At 38.6% G+C, this 19987-nt stretch overlaps 1 protein-coding gene across 8 annotated transcripts in view; it reads right to left on the bottom strand.

The window, feature by feature from the left end:
- The window catches only part of RAPGEF6 (Rap guanine nucleotide exchange factor 6), a 228159-nt gene that overhangs the window by 19826 nt on the left and 188346 nt on the right, over window positions 1-19987 (bottom strand). For 5 of the 8 annotated variants that reach the window (XM_066343384.1, XM_066343389.1, XM_066343387.1 and 2 more), the window contains 4 exons: window positions 15901-16024; window positions 12902-12925; window positions 9420-9640; window positions 1611-1802 (listed from right to left, as the gene is read on the bottom strand). In XM_066343384.1, the coding sequence (XP_066199481.1) occupies window positions 1611-1802; window positions 9420-9640; window positions 12902-12925; window positions 15901-16024 (561 nt within the window). The remainder of the gene's footprint in view (window positions 1-1610; window positions 1803-9419; window positions 9641-12901; window positions 12926-15900; window positions 16025-19987) is intronic. The other 3 variants (XM_066343385.1, XM_066343388.1, XM_066343391.1) reach the window with 1 other exon arrangement.

Raw genomic sequence — 19987 nt, 5'->3', positions numbered from 1 at the left:
ACCCTACCGTCGCTCTCCAGCATAAATTGGACCAAACCTCCCTTGTTCAATAGCTCAATCTCTTCAATAGCTGCCCACAGGCAATTTAGCATGCCATTTTATAATCTCAGCATGCTTGGGATTTCACTTCTCTTCATCCTGGAAAGCTGTTCTGCACAGTGATTAAAAGCAAGGACTCTGAGCCAGTCAGCCTTACTCAATGCCCAGCTCCATCACTCTCTGGTGAAGTGTAAGTTATTTAGATCCTCTATGGCTCCCCTGGTCAAGTAAGAGAGTTCTATCATATAGGGTTCTTATAAAGAGTAAATGAATAAAACATATATAATTAGCAAAGCACTTAGAGCTGTGCCTGACCCTCAGCAAGTGTTCTGTAACTGCTAGCTTTATTTATTATTGTCTCAACACCCTTCCTGTAGCTCTGTACTCAGAAGCAGCAAATGCTTGTAGCTCCTTGGAGATACCAAGCTTTTCCTCCAAGTGAAGCAATTTTCTGGAATCTTTACCTCATTAACTCCTTCCTAATCAATGTTTAAGGCTTAGGTTTTATCTTCAAAAAGCCTCCTGGGAAGCCCTACCTTCCTCACCTCTGCCTGCCCCTAAAAGCTCTCCCTTTTCTGTTCTTTCCTATGTTCTGCACACATCCCAGCATAGCAGCAGACTCATTCTACTGCAGTTCTCTGCTTGTGTGAGTGCCCATATCACCAGGGTGGAAACCTGGCAAAGGTGTAGGCATTGCATTACTTTGGATCTCAAAACAAAATAAAATTAAATTCACATTTCAGAGTTCTGTTGAATATGTCCTATGTATAATGCATAGACTAGGACCAGTGGTTGGCAAACTCATTAGTCAACAGAGTCAAATTTCAACAGTACAACAACTGAAATTTCTTTTGAGTCAAATTTTTTAAACTTAAACTATATAGGTAGGTACGTTCCTTACCGAGGTAGCGCCCGCACATGGTATTTTGTGAAAGAGCCACACTCAAGGGGCCAAAGAGCCGCATGTAGCTTGCGAGCCAGTTTGCCAACCACTGGACTAGGTAATAATGCTAGGAACCAAGTCTAATCTGGCTCCCAATCTAAAAGCAATAGTGATACTATTAAAACAACAATTAATAGTAATTTGGCAAGGGCTACATGGCCTAACAGAGGGGGGGAAAGCATGGTCTACATAATATGTACTTTATATTCTTGTTGTCTCCTAACTAGGTTTTTAGAAGTAGTCACTAATGAAAAACCAACACACAATCACTTTTACTGTAGAATAAGCAATTTCATGCTTACAGGTTGCATTTACATTATATAATTGATTTAATGTACCTTTGACTGCAGTAAGCCATTGGTACCTAAGTGTATTGCTGTTAGGGTTTCGGCTGACATAATTACAGGAATTCCAATGTCAGCATTTCAAATATATATGCTGTCATCAAATATCTATAGGCAAAATGAGATATTTTTTGAAACATGAGAGATGACTGTATCTACATATGCTCAGAAGATAGCAATCTACAATAGCTATCTTCTGAGCATTTACGTTGGTAACTATTTTTCATTCTAACTCCTAAGGCAATTTCAATGAAGTGAAGTGATATTAATTTGTGAATACTCACTCAGTGTGGCAGGGTCTTTTGACTGCCCCTTCTTTCTGGTGGGGTACAAATTCACAGCTGGCACTTGAAGCACCTGGCTTACTCTGTGGGGCTGATGCAAATGAGCTTTTGCTATTTGTCCAGCTGACCTCATAGGCACGGGAGACATTTCTGATGATTTGGCTGATCTTTTCTCAATTAAATTCTTGGTCACTAAAAGAAGAGAGTGAGAAACACATAATTCTGCACTCTTTCAGGCAAAATTATTACCACTGACAATAAATGGCTGCATTAAAACCATTTTTTAACAAAAAATTAAATTTCCCCCCCAAAAAGTTCACCTAAATATTATAAAATGTTATCTTTAAATTTTTATAGAATTATTAATTTTACTTCCTAAATGCTTTTTGAATCCACTAACTTCATTATTTCCATCTCTACCATCCCCTTGCAGGCTAAGTTAACATCCTCTTATCTATACTACACACACACACACACTCTCTCTCTCTCTCTTTTTGTGTGAGGCAGATCCTGTCTCGGGTTTCTTTGTACATATACCAAAGGAGGACACCAGCCCACTGCAGGGAGCAGTCCAGGGGTCACACCAGTCCTTCTGTCTCAGACCAGCAAGAGACCTCTACACTGGTGCTTTCATGGGTATCTGGGCACCTTTGGGAGCTTGAGCTGTGGCTGCAGTCACAGGCTGGAACTTGGTTTGAGCCTTGGCCTTTGACCAGCAGAACCCGAGATCCTTGGTGATGCGGGCATGAGAACATTCCCCAAGCTGCTGTTGGCGATGCAAACAAGTCTACTGAACTTGCAGATGCTGCCCTTTGGGATCTTGGGCTTGACCTCCTTGGTCTTTTGAGGACCCTGAGTGCCTTCGCACATACACTCATGGCCTTGGTGTTGTTGGCCTGCATCTTCTTCAGATCCTTCCTGTGTGCTTCCTGGTAAAGTGCACATTCCTTAGGAACTTGGTGTCAACACCCTTAAGACATTCATATCTTTGTGGTTAGGGTTTCTTGACACCATTTCTATGCCATTTTCAGGACTAGCTATGTGTATTGTTTCTCCTGGACTTGGCCATGTCTGCACCAAAGCCTGTAGCTCCCAAAGCATTTGGAACTGGAACTGGAAGAGCTAATATCTTCTCATCTATGCTACTGAAATACTCTCCTCACTCTATCAGTTCCAGCTGCCTTCAAATCATTCTCCATACAACAGCAAGGTGACTTTTTCAATGGGAAAATCTGATCATATCACTTTCTTCTCTAAATGCCAAGCACAAACCTTTAGATGACTTGCCACTACTCTCAGGATCAAGATCCAGATCCCCAAACAAGGCCTGACATCTCTGTTTGATATAACACTCCACTGTCCTGCAAAGACTAGGTGAGAGCCCATGTTTTCCATTTGTGGGGAGCCCTGTGACTTTCTGTCATAGCACTGATAATTGCAGGGCAAACAAAAGTAGATTTATACTTGTTCATATAGAAAATCATATAATACTTAGTAATTGTGTTTTGTGTACTTAAAACTGTCAACCTACTTTTGCCAACTTGCTTGTGATTAATCAATTAATGTTTTTCCCTTCCAGCAAGGGCTCTATATCTTGTTCACTACTAACTCCCTATGGACCCACTGACTGACAGTAAAACAGATGCTTAATAAGTATTTGTTCAAAGATTAAGTGAAATTATTTCAACAGCTATACACAGGAATACCAGAAATATGGTTAGAATATTTGAAATGAATGCCAGAATTAAAAACTGAGAACTCTCGCCAGACCAAGTGATAATGCAGTGAATAAAGCGTCGACCTGGGATGCTGAGGACCCAGGTTCGAAACTCTAAGGTCGCTGGTTTGAGCACAGGGTCGCTAGCTTGAGCGTGGGACCATAGACACGACCCCATGGTTGCTGACTTGAGCCCAAAGGTAGCTGGCTTGAAGCCCAAGGTCGCTAGCTCGAGCAAGGGGTTACTCACTCTGCTGTAGTCCCCCGGGTCAAGGCAATCAATGAACAACTAAGGTGCCACAACAAAGTGTTGATGCTTCTAGTCTCTCTCGTTTCCTGTTTGCCTGTCCCTGTCTCTCTTTCTCTCTATTGCTAAAACAAAATAAAACAAAACAAAAACAAAAAACTGGAGAACTATCAAATTAAGAAACAAAAAGTTGCTTCTTTTGTATGAAACCAATACTGCAGACCAAAGGAAAAAGCTTCTCCTTCAGGTAGCACTTTTCATTCTTGAATCAGTTATTCAGGGTGGTTTCAATGTAGGCACAACCTCAGCATTCCATGACATATTTGTTTTAAACACCAAGATAAAAGCAAAATTAGCACATTTACCCTGTCCCAGCACAGCTAAAATAGTTAGCTGCTATGCTTTTATTTTGAGAGCCTTGAGAGTACTTTGAGTGGTAAGAATTAGGGAACACCTCAAAAAGTCAAAACACAGGGACCCCTGGAAGATAATACACAGTGTCCCATCAACTAATTGAATTCAAGATGTTATATTTTCATTAGAGCCATAAAACACATTTTCCCTCTCCTTTCACTAATCATCTATGGACATTTTATCAATTGCTACAGTATAAGAAAAGTATCAAGAGACTACTTTAAACATAAAAGAGTTCATAGGTAAGTACCAAAGCCCACATATACTGACTTACTAGGAAGAACCAAATTCTACAATGCTCAGCAATCAACTCGTTTGGGTTTGGGATGGTCATTACTTAAACATTTAAAAATCAATTTTGTAAGCCCTGGCCGGTTGGCTCAGCGGTAGAGCGTCGGCCTAGCGTGCGGAGGACCCGGGTTCGATTCCCGGCCAGGGCACACAGGAGAAGCGCCCATTTGCTTCTCCACCCCTCCGCCGCGCTTTCCTCTCTGTCTCTCTCTTCCCCTCCCGCAGCCAAGGCTCCATTGGAGCAAAGATGGCCCGGGCGCTGGGGATGGCTCCTCGGCCTCTGCCCCAGGCGCTAGAGTGGCTCTGATCGCAATATGGCGACGCCCAGGATGGGCAGAGCATCGCCCCCTGGTGGGCAGAGCGCCGCCCCATGGTGGGCGTGCCGGGTGGATCCCGGTCGGGCGCATGCGGGAGTCTGTCTGACTGTCTCTCCCTGTTTCCAGCTTCAGAAAAATGAAAAAAAAATAAAATAAATAAAATAAAAAAAATAAAAAAAATAAAAATCAATTTTGTAATAGAAATCAAATAAAGACTCTCAAACCAATTTTAAAAAGTATGCATTGAATTAAATTTTCACAAAACCCAGTTTAAGGAAGCCCCCTAGGTTTTCTCATTTTAAATCAATTATTAAAATTTGGTGAAGGACACTGTTTAGTATTGTAAAAAAAGAAACAGATAAGACTAGGGTGGGTGTGAGAAGAGGTGTGTGTGTGTAGAGGGCTTGGGGGGGAGGAAGAATGCAGAGGTAAGTATGTGGAACAAAGGTATGTCGGTAGACCCTTTCTGGCCCTTAAAATTTTAACAATAAGCGAAGCATAAAACAGATTTCTATGTTCTTGAGTATCCTAACTCAGATTTAGGGAACAAAGAAAGGCTGACAGTGAAGACAAAAGACAAAATAAATACCCTTTTATCAGCTGAAAGCAGGAATAATAAATTGTGCTCCATAAGATGATCAAGTCTATTTTGAATTATTTGGAAGAAAATATTTTTGATGATCATTCAAAGCAGGGTCAGAGTGACTTTTTTTTTTTAAGTGACAGACAGGAAGGGAGAGAGATGAGAAGCATTAACATGTAGTTATAGCACTTCAGTTGTTCACTGATTGCTTTTTATATAGGCATTGATGGGGGGGAGGCTCCAGCCAAGCCAGTGACCCCTTGCTCAAGCCAGTGACCCTGAGGTCATGTCAATGACCCCACGGTCAAGCCAGCGACTCCATGGCTCAAGGTGGTGAGCCCATGCTCAAGCCGGATGAGCCCACACTCAAGCCGGCGACCTTGGGGATTTGAATCTGGGACCTCAGTGTCCCAGGTTGATACTTTATCCACTCTACCCCTACCGATCAGGCAGTGTCAGAGTGCTTTAATAAATATGTGTATGGGCCCTGGCCGGCTGGATCAATGGTAGAGCGTGGGCCCAGCGTGTGGCAGTCCTGGGTTTAATTCCCAGCCAGGGCACACAGGAGAAGTGCCATCTGCTTCTCCACCCTTCCCCCTCTCTGATCTCTCTCTTCCCTTCCTGCAGCCAAGGCTCCATTGGAGCAAAGTTGGCCTGGATGCTGAGGATGGATCCATGGCCTCTGCCTCACGTGCTAGAATGGCTCTGGGTTGCAACGGAGCAATGCTCCAGATGGGCAGAGCATCGCCCCCTGGTGGGCATGCTGGGTGGATCCCGGTCGGGCGCATGCAGGAGGGAGTTTGTCTGTCTCCCCACTTTTCACTTCAGAAAAATTAAAAAAAAAAAAAAAAAGCATATGGTTTTGAACAGTAAAATGTGAGTAAATTTTAAACATTCTATACACTTTTTCAGTCTTTACCATTTTCCCATGGCTGACTCTATTCTTGATAGCTCATATGTGGTAAGAAAATTTCCCACATATCTTTCAAGCCTATACATATTTTTTATTTATTATTATTATTATTATTTTTGTATTTTTCCGAAGCTGGAAACGGGGAGAGACAGTCAGACAGACTCTCACATGCGCCCGACCGGGATCCACCCGGCACGCCCACCAGGGGGCGACGCTCTGCCCACCAGGGGGCGATGCTCTGCCCCTCCGGGGCGTCGCTCTGTCACGACCAGAGCCACTCCAGCGCCCGGGGCAGAGGCCAAGGAGCCATCCCCAGCACCCGGGCCATCATTGCTCCAATGGAGCCTTGCTGCAGGAGGGGAAGAGAAAGAGAGAAAGGAGAGGGGGAGGGGTGGAGAAGCAGATGGGCGCTTCTCCTGTGTGCCCTGGCCGGGAATTGAACCCGGGACCTCTGCACGCCAGGCCGACGCTCTACCACTGAGCCAACCGGCCAGGGCTCATATTTATTATTTTTAATGACCATAAACCATTTCTTGTACTGATAAGGAAACAGTGTACGTAAGTGTTCTCCAGCATTTTATTAGTGATTTTTTTTTTTTTACTGTAACATATTAGAACTCCTTTGTATAAGCAGTTTTTTTGGGTGCATTATCTCACTGGAATACAATCCCAATACTGGACACGTTATAGGTTGCTGTGAGGAGTAAATGACATTCCTTTTTTCTTTGAGTCTAATATTCCATTAATAAAATTTATTTTTTATTATGAGGACTAAATGACATTCTTTATAAAGTGCTTAGCATGATTACTGACATATAGAAAGCTCTCATTAATTCCTAGCTTTTATTCTTTCTTTTTCCTAATAGGTTTGATGTAGAAAGAATCATGGAGATAAAACATACACCAAACCCTTGCTTGGTGAACAGAACCTTGCTTAAATGGTAGCAATGAGATCAGACTGCATCTCCATTCCACATAGGTGTGCTTTTCATCATCCTTCTTTCCTTTTCCCATCAGTAGAAGTGTTCAAGATATTTTTGTAACAACATTTACTGAATGAATCGTTACCCTGTATGTTAAAAGTCATTGTCATATCTAAAATATTTAAATCAACATTTGGTTGTATTTTCACTCTTTTCTGCTACTGACATACTTTATTACTATGCAAATACCACACCATTTAACAATCTCAGGCTCAACCTATGATGGTTACCAATTCCCCCAATCAATAAGAAACACAGAAACAGAAAATCTGAACCTCCCCCTTCAAAATTCTATGCTCTATGCTTCCCATTGGTGTTCCCACATGCACATACTGTTCACTTGTAATTTAAGATTATTTACTTTTCTTTTTTCTTTTTCTTAAGTGAGAAACGGGGAGGCAGAGAGACAGACTCCTGTAGGCACCCCAACTTGGATCCATCTGACAAGCCCCCTACTGGGCAATGCTTGGCCCATCTGCAGCTGTTGCTCCATTGCTCTGCAATTGAGCTATTTTATTTTAGCACCTGAGGCAAAGACATGGAGCCATCCTCAGCACCCAAGGGTAACTTGCTCCAACAGAACCATGACTACAGGAGAAGAAGAGAGACAGAGAGAGAGAGAGAAGGGAGATGGGGAGGGGTGGAGAAGCAGATGGTTGTTTCTCCTCTGTGCCCTGACCGGAAATCAAACTTGGGAGAGCATCCAAATGCTAGGCCGACACTCTACCACTGAACAAACCAGCCAGGGCCTAAGATCATTTTTATTTTGTTGTTACAAAAGATGTACTGTATCACCTTTGATTTGTGTTTTTACAACTCATGATTTCAGTGACTCAGATACACAGGTATTCTGTTTTATATTAAAAAAAAATCAATATTAGAATAGGCTTTCTCGCCCATATTTTTTTTATATATTAACAATATCAGAATGTGTCTGATTTTTTATTTACCTTACTTACTGACACCTATAATATATGTGTTATCTCTAACAGTGTTTTAATTTCTTGTATTTTCTAGTTGGTAACTATTATCCATGAATTATTTTAAAAGATAAACATCTCATTTATTTTTACTCTTAATTTAATACAGGTAAAATGTTTCCAAACAAAAGGGCTTTGGTATAATGTTTTGGTTTTTTTTAAAAGACTTTTTATTTACTGATATTTTTAGAGAGGGGGAAGAGAAAGGAAGAGGGAGGGAGGGAGGGGGAAGTGAGGAGAGGGAAGGGAGGAGTGGAAGCATCGACTCACGACTCACGACTCACGGTAGTTGCTTCTTGTTTCTCATATGTGCTTTAACTGGGCAAGCTCAGGGATTCGAACTGGTAACCTCAGCATTCCAGGTCCACACTTTATTCATGTGCTACTATGGGTCAGGTAATGTTTTGGCTTTCATAAACAGACTTTATAATGCTTTATATTTTTATTTAAAATTTTTAAAAATTTATTCAGTGAGAGAAGAAGGGAGGGAGGGAGGGAGAGACCAAAACATTGAGCTGCTGCTATATGTGGCCTGACCAGGGATCAAACTGGTAACCTTTGCACTTAGGATGGTGCTCTAACCAACCAAGCTATCCAGCTTGGGCAAGAAGATTTTATAATGCTTTAAAAATATTTTTTTAATTTAATTTAATTTTTTTTTTTTTTTTTTTTTTTTTAGTGAGAGGAGGAGAAGCAGAGACAGACTCCTGCATGTGCCCTGATGGGGATCCACCCGGCAAGCCCACTAGGGGGTGATGCTCTGCCATTCTGGGGCCCTTTCTCCATTGCAACCGGAGCCATTTTTTTTTTTAGCACCTGAGGCGGAGGCCATGGAGCCATCCTCAGCGCCTGGGGCTAACATGCTCCAACTGAGTCATGGCTGCAGGAGGGGAGGAGGAGAGAGAGGGAGAGGGAAAGAGAAGGGGACAGAGAGAAAGGAGAGAGTGGTAAAGAGGGAAGGAGGGAAGTAGGGAGGAAAGGAGGGAGGGAGAGAGGGGCGGAGGGAGGGAAGGAGAGAAGCAAGATGGGGAGGGGTGGAGAAGCAGACAGTTGCTTCTCATGTGTGCCCTAACCGGAGATCAAACCTGGGACATCCACACGCTGGGTCGATGCTCTACTGCTGAGCCAACTGGCCAGGGCGATAATGCTTTTTTAAGATGAATTAGCCTGTTATTTCTGGCATAAGGTAATCATTAGGAATGAATGGGATTCTCTGATTAACAGGATAACATGATGCTTGGGTTCTGTCAGTAATTTTTTGTAAGTGAAAGTTAATTTTCTTAGAACCTCAGCACAACTCTAGAGAAATAAATTTCTATTTTATTGTGCTAGTTAATGCCATATAAGAGAAAACTAGTACTCACAGGTACCATATGCAGGCTCCAACTGCAATGACATTATCTGGAACTTCTCCTCATCTGTCTCCACATCCAGACTAGAAAGATACTGCTTCACTTTCCTTGCCATCTGGGCATCCTCATAGAGCTTCTTAGCATTAAGCAGAGAGCTTCGGCGTGCTCTTTTTTTGTGAGCACCTCCCTGAACATCGAGCATGTTTGAATTTGTGCTGCCTTGGCTCAGTGACCTGGTAAGACATAGAGATCACATCTAAGAGGCTATAAAGATGAGAAGCATGGCAGAAGATTAAAGAAGTTTTATTCTGTTAATGCTTTTGCATGCTGATGATGTAAATGAGTTAAAAGATGAAGAATATTAATGCAAAGTAATATGGCACATACAGCAATGTTCTAAGTTTTAAGATTTGGCAAAGTGTAGAATTCAAAAGAACAATTTGCCCCTGAACAATGAACTCCATCTGACTTGTGTTTGTGCCTATGTAATACATGGCACACTGTGACAAGTAAAAGCATTCCCTTGGGCCTGGAGCTCACCCATACTTTGAGTATACAGCAAGAGCCTGAATCAAGGCAAGCCCATCATCAGCCCCATCTTTGCACCAGGGTCTTTCAGCACAGGAGTTTCTAGAGCAGCTGTCTGTCCATCTGTGCTGCTTTGGACATGCTATAGCCATCACCATACCAGTCTACCACAGGCCCACTCTCAGCATGCTGACCAATTTTAACAGTAACCAGATGTTGGCCAAAATTCAAAGAGTATACCAATAAGAAAAGTAACAGGATTTATACTCAATTAAATATAGGCAGAGATCAGAAAGGTAGTAAAAAGCTACTCCATGCTTCCCCTCACAGATGAAATGGTTAGGCACTATGTGGATACTAGGACTGGGGATCTGGGACCTTGGACCTTCCTTCTGCAATGTCTCTGATGTGATAGAACTGCAAGCTGGGCAGAAAGAACCACAATTCAAATTAGCTTTAGTTTCATCAAATGCTATGTTTTTTGGCAAATTCCCCTGTACAATGACTACATCTAGAACCAGAGGAAAACAAGAAAGACAGTGATATTTGTCCTTTCTAACAAGGCAAGGCAACACAAGGTTCTATGATGAATTTTATTTTAAAAGCAGTTGCCATTCCGAAATAATAAAGGTATCTATGGATGTTCTAAGCCTAATATTTATCCAAAAATATTCTTAAATACACGACCACAAACCATACAATAATTTGTTCTTCAGTGCTCATGTACCCAATTAAAAACAGATACTAAAATCCTAACACTTTCATTGTAAATTAAGTGAAACAAAGTTGTGAAAGTGTTATGGTATTCCTTTTCTTTCACAATTTTAAGATTTTGAAATAGGGTATGTCTTAAATTTGATGGCAACTTTCAATGGCTATTGGTCAGGCAGAAACTGTGACATGGTTGTCACTGATTACACTTGCAGAAAATTTCAAAACTTGCAGAATAGTTTGTAGAAAATCCAATGACATTAGTGAATTACTCCTTTAACCCAGGAACCAAATGATTTTAGGAGGCAGTGAATCTGACAAGTTCAACAACACCCCAAAGCAGGAATTAAGGTTAGCTGTAAGTATTTGCAAAGCCAGCCTATGTGCACAGCACCGGTAGCTTTTACTTCTTTTGAGGCTCGTTTTAAAAAACATATTACCAACACACTGATGGCACATATGGCGACACTCTGGGCAAAAACTCCAGAAACTAAAAACTCTAAAAAACTCTAAAAGTGATTTAGAAGACGCATATTCTGAAAAAATTTTAACCAATTTAATTTGCTTATATTTTCCATTTTATGAATGCAAAAGGGTATTATGTGATAAAAATACATACTAAGTTTATATAAGAGCTCTTTCATTAAGTATAAATTTAGTGGTACCTAAAATAAATGTGTGTACAACAATTGTGGTCTTAGAATTTAAAAAAAAATGCAGTGAAATCAAGCCCCAAATTTAGGAGCAAATTTTAATACAAATATTTAAATATTTTAAAAGTATTAAATATACATATAATTTATACTTTATATGTAAATAACTATAAATATATAATCATATGAAACATAATGAATATAAAATAAAATTTAAAATATTAAATATAAATTTAAAATTAAATATAATTTTATCTTAGTTGATATTCAGAGAGAGAGCATAAATAAAAGACACATACAAAATTTCTAAAAAATGCAACAGTGTAAAACTGACAAAGTATCTTCTACTTCCAAAACAGAAAACTCTTACGCAAAAAAGAAAATACCTAGTATCTGCTGGCATCATACAGTACAATCCTAAAGCCAAATAGTCAGTGAATGTGGTACATAAATCATTCAAACACTGCAAATTCCCACTCTTCTTTATAATAAAATGCCAGGATTCAATTTCTATATTCAGCAAGAAGAACCAGAAACAACTAGTATATAAATGTGTAACACTGAAGAAAACACATGAGAAACACAAAGAAGGGAAAAGAAGGTAGAAGGAAATTCAAGTTTACCAAACTTCAACAGAAAACATGACCACAAATAAAACATGACTCAAGTTAAAGTTAGTGGCTCACAAAAACTCCTTCTTACATGTAATAAAAGCATCTAACTTCATGATTCATTAAATTCTTAAAGTTAACAAAATTCTTCTTATGTAATCTCTTCGTCCACAAAAAACAATTATTTCTTCATAAAAAAATGAAAGGACTGCAGAGATGATGATAGATTCTAAAAATTCTGATTCTAGATAGATACCTAGCTATATATAAGCTAAGATCTATACCTACCTACTTGAACAACAAAAGGTGGCAGTTTCTGATTCTACTAGTTTTAAGAGACAAAATGGAGTCTTTAATTAAAAATAGGAGAAATTAAAATAATCTATTTTAATTATGTATTAACTCAATTTTATAGTATAGTTCAAACAAGGGCTGCCTCTTTTTAGAATACTGATGTAAAAACGTAACCTTTATAAACCTCATCCATTTTTATATTTATTTATGTATTTATTTTTATAAAATATGACATTTGAATAAAAGAAAATGGGGTGGACTCTAAAGTCAGAGTATCTAGGTTTGAATCCACCACCAATGAGTTGTTAAATTTGGACAACTGTATTTTGCCATCTATACCATGAGAATAACAGTATTTATTTCATAGGGTGGTTTGGAGAACTAAATAATTCATATAAATGCTTAGAACAGTGTACGGCACACAGCAAGCACACAACAAATATTTTCTATGATCATCATTTAACTGACCTTGCTAAATAAGAACCTTTTAAAAGGGACTTTCAGAACGTCAATAAAAAAGAAATAGCTGTTTCTATCACTACTTTCACTTTGTTAGCAAAAGGCATTTGTCAGGAATGTAGGTTGACAGGGTTAATAGAACGCATGCTATTTTATGTGCGTGCATTAATGAAAAGGATGCAGTATATGTTAAGAGTTGCACAACCTGCATTCCAGGTGCATTCATCTCTACACTTACCCCAGACTCCGCCACCTCTTCTTCCTGTAAGCAAGAGCCACAAACATTGAAGCATGTGTTTGAATAGGAAAGCACAGAAAAAAGACAACAGGTAAGAGACAGAAAAGCTTTGGAGACAGAACATGAATAGAAAAATTTTACTAGGAAAAAATGGTTGCTTAACAGTAAAATTGCTTCAATGGAATACAGAGGAATAAATTATAAATATTCAAGGCTAAAAAACCCTACAATATTTTAAAGATTTGCTTTTAGACTAATTATATTTTTAATACGCAATTCATCTAGGTTTAGATTAATAAGAAGCTTAAGGAAAAACATTTATACTTAAACAAAATTAAAGGATATTTCAAAATGAATATAAAGTGATAAAAAAAGATTTGATTTTTTTTATTAAACAAGAACATCAGAAAAGCAAATGACAAATCAAAGAAAGTTGTTTGACTATGCAAATGAGATGCAAAAACCAACTTTTATTTCATTGGTGAAAATGCACTACACAAAAGGCTGAAAGTACTTGAGTATCTATCTGCACGTTCCCTGATCCTCTAATTCTTGTGAGCAGTAAATTTACTAAAAATTGTGAATTCAAAGTTTTTAGGGAAGAGAACAAATTAAGGGATAGAACTTTTAAACATTTTTTGGAAAGGATTTTTGAGTCATTTATTTAAGTGATGGATAAAATTAATGAGAAACAAAAATCTATAATGTCACTTTTAAGTGCAGAAATTCTCTGACTGTATTTTATAAGAAATTTTGACCAGAATATCCAACTTAAAAAAAATATAAAAATTTTTGTAGTATTGTATATCTTTATAGTACAACTGGAGTGAATAGTTTTTTTATTCTTAATTTTTCCCATTTTTGCCCCCCTTCATCTCCCACCAGCCTCAGCACACCCCAGGCCTGCACCTAGTGAGTTTCAGTGTAGACAACTCAAGATTCTAGTTTTTGGCCAGTAAATTGATTACTGTTAAAATAAAAGAGGTTACTTTACTTTGTCCACACTACATAATATGTACCACCAAAATGGACAATTATTTGCTTAAGAAAAATAATACATTTCAGTAATGAATGACAAACAGAACTGATTCGGGAGAACTTCAGTCCGATCTAATTATAAACATTTTATTTTTTCTATATTGTATTCTGCTCGGCCCCAGCCATTTCCAAGAAAACAATCAAGTTTATTAATTTCTTCTTCAGTTTTTTCATTCTTTGTTCATTTCTGAAGCATAGCTGGTACTCAGTATATCATTAACTGGTCTAGCAGAGTCTCAAATTCATTATGTCTTCAGGAATCAGAGTGCCAACATATGTGAGTACACGAAGGACCATGTAAGACAACACACAGTGGTGGGGCCACTGGACAGGGACATGCAACAACATCAAAAAAACCTCAAATAATAAAGAAACAAAAAAACCTTTCTCTAGGTCTGCTTTGGTTCCTGGTTCTTACTGTTTTCCACTTGCGCACTGCTGAGCAATGACATCTCTCATTATAGGTAGTGACCTCAGTGACATGAGTGAGATGGACAGAGAAGAGGAGCTCTGACATCCCTTCCTCCATATTTTGAGGATCTCTAAACTAGAGCAACCACTAGACCAACTATTTACAAAAAACAGAAACACCTGAACAGTAATTCAAATAAAGCTAAACTAAAAAACCAATCCTGACACATACTAATTGGTTATAAAAACTCCATCTCCAATTTTTTGAAGAACCAGCATTTTTGTTTTCTTAGTGAACTGTATTTTTTTTGTGTGTATTTTTCCGAAGTTGGAAACGGGGAGGCAGTCAGACAGACTCCCACATGTGCCTGACCGGGATCCACCCAGCATGCCCACCAGGGGTTGATGCTCTGCCCATCCGGGGTGTCGCTCTGCCACAATCAGAGCCATTCTAGCGCCTGAGGCAGAGGCCACAGAGCCATCCTCAGCGCCCAGGCAAACTTTGCTCCAATGGAGCCTTGTGGGAGGGGCTGAGGGAAGGGAAGAGAGAGACAGAGAGGAAAGAGAGGGGGAGGGGTGCAGAAGCAGATGGGCGCTTCTTCTGTGTGCCCTGGCCGGGATTCGAACCTGGGACTCCCGCACGCCAGGCCGACGCTCTACCACTGAGCCAACTGGCCAGGGAGTGAACTGTATTTTTTAAGCCAGAGGAATTGTGGTCTGCCTCTGTTAATATTTCATTTTTAAAGCTCTTTCTGTACTGAAGCTATGCACAAAGGCCCAGAGGAAAATCAGACCTAAAATTAAAGCTCTGTTTACTCTGAAATATTTTAAAATTACTGGAACAGCTTGATAACATACTTTAAGTTTCATAGAATTTGAGGAAGATTTTGTTATTATATTAAAAATGAATTTTAAAAAGCATTCTTAGAAGATCAGGTTAATACGGAATACAAATAGTATTTTCCATTTTTATTAAGAAGGAACATGTTTAAATGTGCACTTTCTAAATTCTGTTTAAAGATGTTACACAGCAGCACCATAACTTCAGAAAAAGAGTATCTTTTAAAAGGAGAATAAAATATGACTTAGATGTAAACAGAACCTAAAAACAGGAAAAATAAAAGACAAATGCATATTAACTAATTTACAAATTAGGTTCAAAACCAGACGAAAGTATTTATATCTTCTGTGATAACTTACGTAAAAATCAGCAACTTACACTTAAGTTAGCTAATATTTTAAGGAACAAAAATACAGAACTATTCACGTACTCAAAAAAGCAACGCAGAACTAGGGTTCAAATCTCAGCAAATTATGTAATCCTGGACACTACACCTAACTGCTCTAAATTTCAGTTTCTTCATATGTAAAAGGAAGGACAGTATCATCTACTTTTAGGAGTTACTGCAATAAATGATTACTTTGAGCTTGTGCAAAGCACCCTGTACAACACAAAACAAATGGTAAATGGTCAAATAATGACAAATATTATTTCACTTATATCACTCCTGATGCCACTCTGTAACACTTTTACATACTTCAATGCATACCTCTGTCTGAACATCATAGCTGGGTCCATGTTAGCAGAAGTCATTCGAATAACTTGACGGATTTCTTTGGCAATCATTCTTAGCTTCTCAAAATTTACTAAACCATCTACTTTGGAGTCATTTCCTGTGGAATGAAAACTTTTAATTTTCAAAATTAAAGTATCTATACAAAGGTAGCAGAAGTCAATTTATTATTCTTGGGGGGAGCTATAAGATCTTTCCTTCTCAAACTGCCACTCTCATTTATAGGAATTGATAAAACTATAGATAATTCAATCCTGTGCCCAGGGAATGAGCTATTGGGAGGGATTCTATTCCTAGGGGGTAATGATTATGAATACCACAAAGTAATAAACAGCATAGCTTCTAAAACCAATTTCATTATGCTATAGGCGCACTTGTAAAATGTGCAGCCTCTCACATCTGCCTCTCCAGATGCTCAGCCCACTCTCAGGCAGTGTATACTTCAGTTTTAACCAGAGACCACAAAGAGTGAGCTTGGGTTCAATTAACCCAGTTTTCTATGATTTGCAGTATTTTTTTAAACTTTTTTTTTTTAAGGACTTAATTTTTCAGAGAGGAGAGAGAGAGAGAGAGAGAGAGAAAGAGGAATAGAGAGCGAGAGAGAGAAGGGAGAGGAGCAGGAAGAATCAACTCCCATATGTGCCTTGACCAGGCAAGCCCAGGGTTTTGAACCGGCGACCTCAGTGTTCCAGGTCGACGCTTTATCCACTGCGCCACCACAGGTCAGGTGATTTGCAATATTTGAAAAATTGTTAAATGAACTCAACATTTAAGAAACAAGATAGCACATGAAAATAAGAATTTCTGACTTCCTTTGAAGGAAAAAAGAGGGGTTAGGTGGGAGATTAAATAATAGGTCTATTTTCCCAAATGGCAGTAATTAGTTAAAATTAAGAGGTGGATGGCTAGTAAGGATAAACATTTTCCAGTTTGCCACTCACTTTCCCAGAATTTAAATTTATAATCATGACTTTAATCATTTAGCACAAATCTGCTTCTTCATAAGTTATATTTTTGTTTTTGTTAAGTAGTTTTAAGAAAAATTCATATATAATCCTTATTCCAAAACAAGGTAAAGATACTACAAAGAAAGAAAACTATAGGCCAATATCCCTGATGAACTTAGATGCTAAAATTCTCAACAAGATATTAGCAAATTGGATCGAGTAATACATGAAAAAAATCATACATCATGATCAAGTGGGATTTATTCTAGGGAGGCAAGGCTGGTATAATATTTGCAAATCAATCAACGTGATTCATCACATAAACAAAAGGAAGGGAAAAAAATCACATGATAGTATCAATAGATGGAGAAAAAGCATTTGATAAAATCCAGCACCCATTTATGATCAAAACTCTCAGCAAAGTGGGAATACAAGGAACATACCTCAACATGATAAAGGCCATCTATGATAAACCCACAGCCAACATCATACTTAATGGGCAAAAACTAAAAGCAATCCCCTTAAGATCAGGAACAAGGCAGAGGTGCCCCCTTTCACTACTCTTATTCAACATAGTTCTGGAAGTCCTAGTCACAGTAATCAGACACGAAGAAGAAAGAAAAGGCATCCAAATTGGAAAAGAAGAAGTAAAATTTTCATTATTTGCTGATGACTTGATACTGTACACATAGAAAACCCTAAAGTCTCAGTCAAAAAACTACTAGAACTGCTAAATGAATTCAGCAAGGTGGCAGGTTATAAAATCAATATTCAGAAATCAGTAGCGTTTATATACACCAACAATGAACTGTCTGAAAGAGAAATTAAGGAAACAATCCCCTTCACTATTGCAACCAAAAAACACAAAGTACCCAGGAGTAAATTTAACCGAGGAAGTTCAAGACTGTACTTGGAAAATTATAAAACATTGATAAAAGAAATCAAGGAAGATACAAACAAGTGGAAGCATATACCGTGTTCATGGATAGGAAGAAAAAACATCATTAAAATGTCTATACTACCCAAAGCAATCTATAAATTCAATGCAATTCCTATTAAAATACCAATGACATACTTTAAAGATATAGAACAAATACTCCAAAAATTTATATGGAACCAAAAAAGAACATGAATAGACTCAGCAATCTTGAAAAAAAAAATAAAGCAGGGGTATCATACTTCCTGATATCAAGTTATACTACAAGGCCACTGTACTCAAAACAGCCTGGTACTGACATAAGAACAGGCATACAGATCAATGGAACAGAATAGAGAACCCAGAAATAAACTCACAGCTTTATGGTCAACTGATATTCGACAAAGGAGGTAAGAGCATACAATGGAGTAAAGACAGTCTCTTTAACAAATGGTACTGGGAAAATTGGACAAATACATGCAAAAAAATGAAACTAGACCACTAACTTACACCATTCACAAAAAATAAACTCAAAATGCATTAAAGACTTGAATGTAAGTCGTGAAACCATGATCATCTTGGAAGAAAACATAGGCAGTAAGCTCTCCAACATCTCTTGCAGCAATATTATTTGATGATTTAACTTCATGGGCAAGTGAAATAAAGGTTGGGATGAAAAAATGAAACTCTATCAAACTAAAAAGGTTTTGTACAGCAAAAGACAACATGAGCAAAATAAAAAGACAACCCACACAATGGGAGAACATATTCACCAACATGTCTGATAAAGGGTTAATAACCAAAATCTACAAAGAACTTGTAACACCAGGAAAGTAAACAATCCAATCAAAAATTTGGCAAAAGAACTGAATAGACACTTCTCTAAGAGGACATACAGATGGCCAATGGGCATATGAAAAAATGTATAACATCACTAATCATTAGAGAAATGCAAATTAAAACCACAATGAGATACCACCTCACACCTGTCAGAATGGCGCTCATTAACAAAACAACACATAACAAGTGCTGGCGAGGATGTGGAGAAAAGGGAACCCTCCTGCACTGCTGGTAGGAATGCAGACTGGTGCAGCCACTGTGGGAGACAACATGGAGATTCCTCAAAAAAATAAAAATAGAACTGCCTTTTGACCCAGCTATCTCACTGCTAGGAATATATCCTAAGAATAACAAATCACCAATTCAAAAGGAGAAATGCACCCCCATGTTTACTGCAGCATTGTTTACAATAGCCAAGATCTGGAAACAGCCAAAGTGTCCATCAGTAGACAAGTGGATCAAAAACCCATGGTACATATACACAATGGAAAATACTACGCGGCTGTGAAATAGAAGGAAATCTTACCCTTTGCAACAACATGGATGGACCTGGAGTCTATTATGTTAAGCGAATAAGCCAGGCAGAGAAAGAAAAATATGTGGTTTCACTCATATGAGGAATACAATGAATAATGAGAACTGGGGAATGGAAGAGAGGCAGAGAAGGGGTCAAAGAGTCCAAGAGGAAAGTGGGTAGAAGGAAAGGGGATGAGAGGAGGGGATCAAAGAAAGACATTAGTGAAAGTATATAAACATAACACAGAGAGATAGAGGGCAGGATAGTAAGTTATAGAGGAAAAGGGGGAGGGCGGTGGGGGTAGGGGGCAAAGAGGGTGTCAAGGAGAACAAGAGGGGAGGGAAGGAGATATATTCGGGGCTACACTTGTAACTATGTAAACACAACAAATTAAAATCAATAAAAAAAATTCATATAACTTTCAAATGGTCTTTTTTTCTTTGAAGAGAGTATGTAGGAGACCAGACTAAGTCTGTTTGTTGGCTTATCCAGTTAAACTACAAGGCAAAAAATATATTGCAAGGGCAATCTGACTGTATATATAGTAGTGTTTTGTTTTTCACACCTATCTTTAAGAGTTAGCATATCCCCATCTATCGCCATGGCAGCCCTTGAGGTGTCTCTGTGGAACTCCATGTTCTTGAAGACAAGTTGGATATAAATCTGGAACACAAAGGGGCTTGCCTTCTCCTAGTAAACAGCACCTATATATTGGACATATGAATTTTTCAGAGTCTCAACATGGGTTGGAAGGAAAATAATCACCAAAAACACTTTCACATAAACATTTTTGAGGGAGCACGTCACTGCATTGTAATAACCTTATGAAAAAAGAGTGATAAT

Source organism: Saccopteryx leptura, chromosome 6 (assembly GCF_036850995.1).
Source record: "Saccopteryx leptura isolate mSacLep1 chromosome 6, mSacLep1_pri_phased_curated, whole genome shotgun sequence".
Lineage (NCBI taxonomy): Eukaryota > Metazoa > Chordata > Mammalia > Chiroptera > Emballonuridae > Saccopteryx > Saccopteryx leptura.
This window is presented reverse-complemented; position numbering and strand designations above follow the sequence as displayed.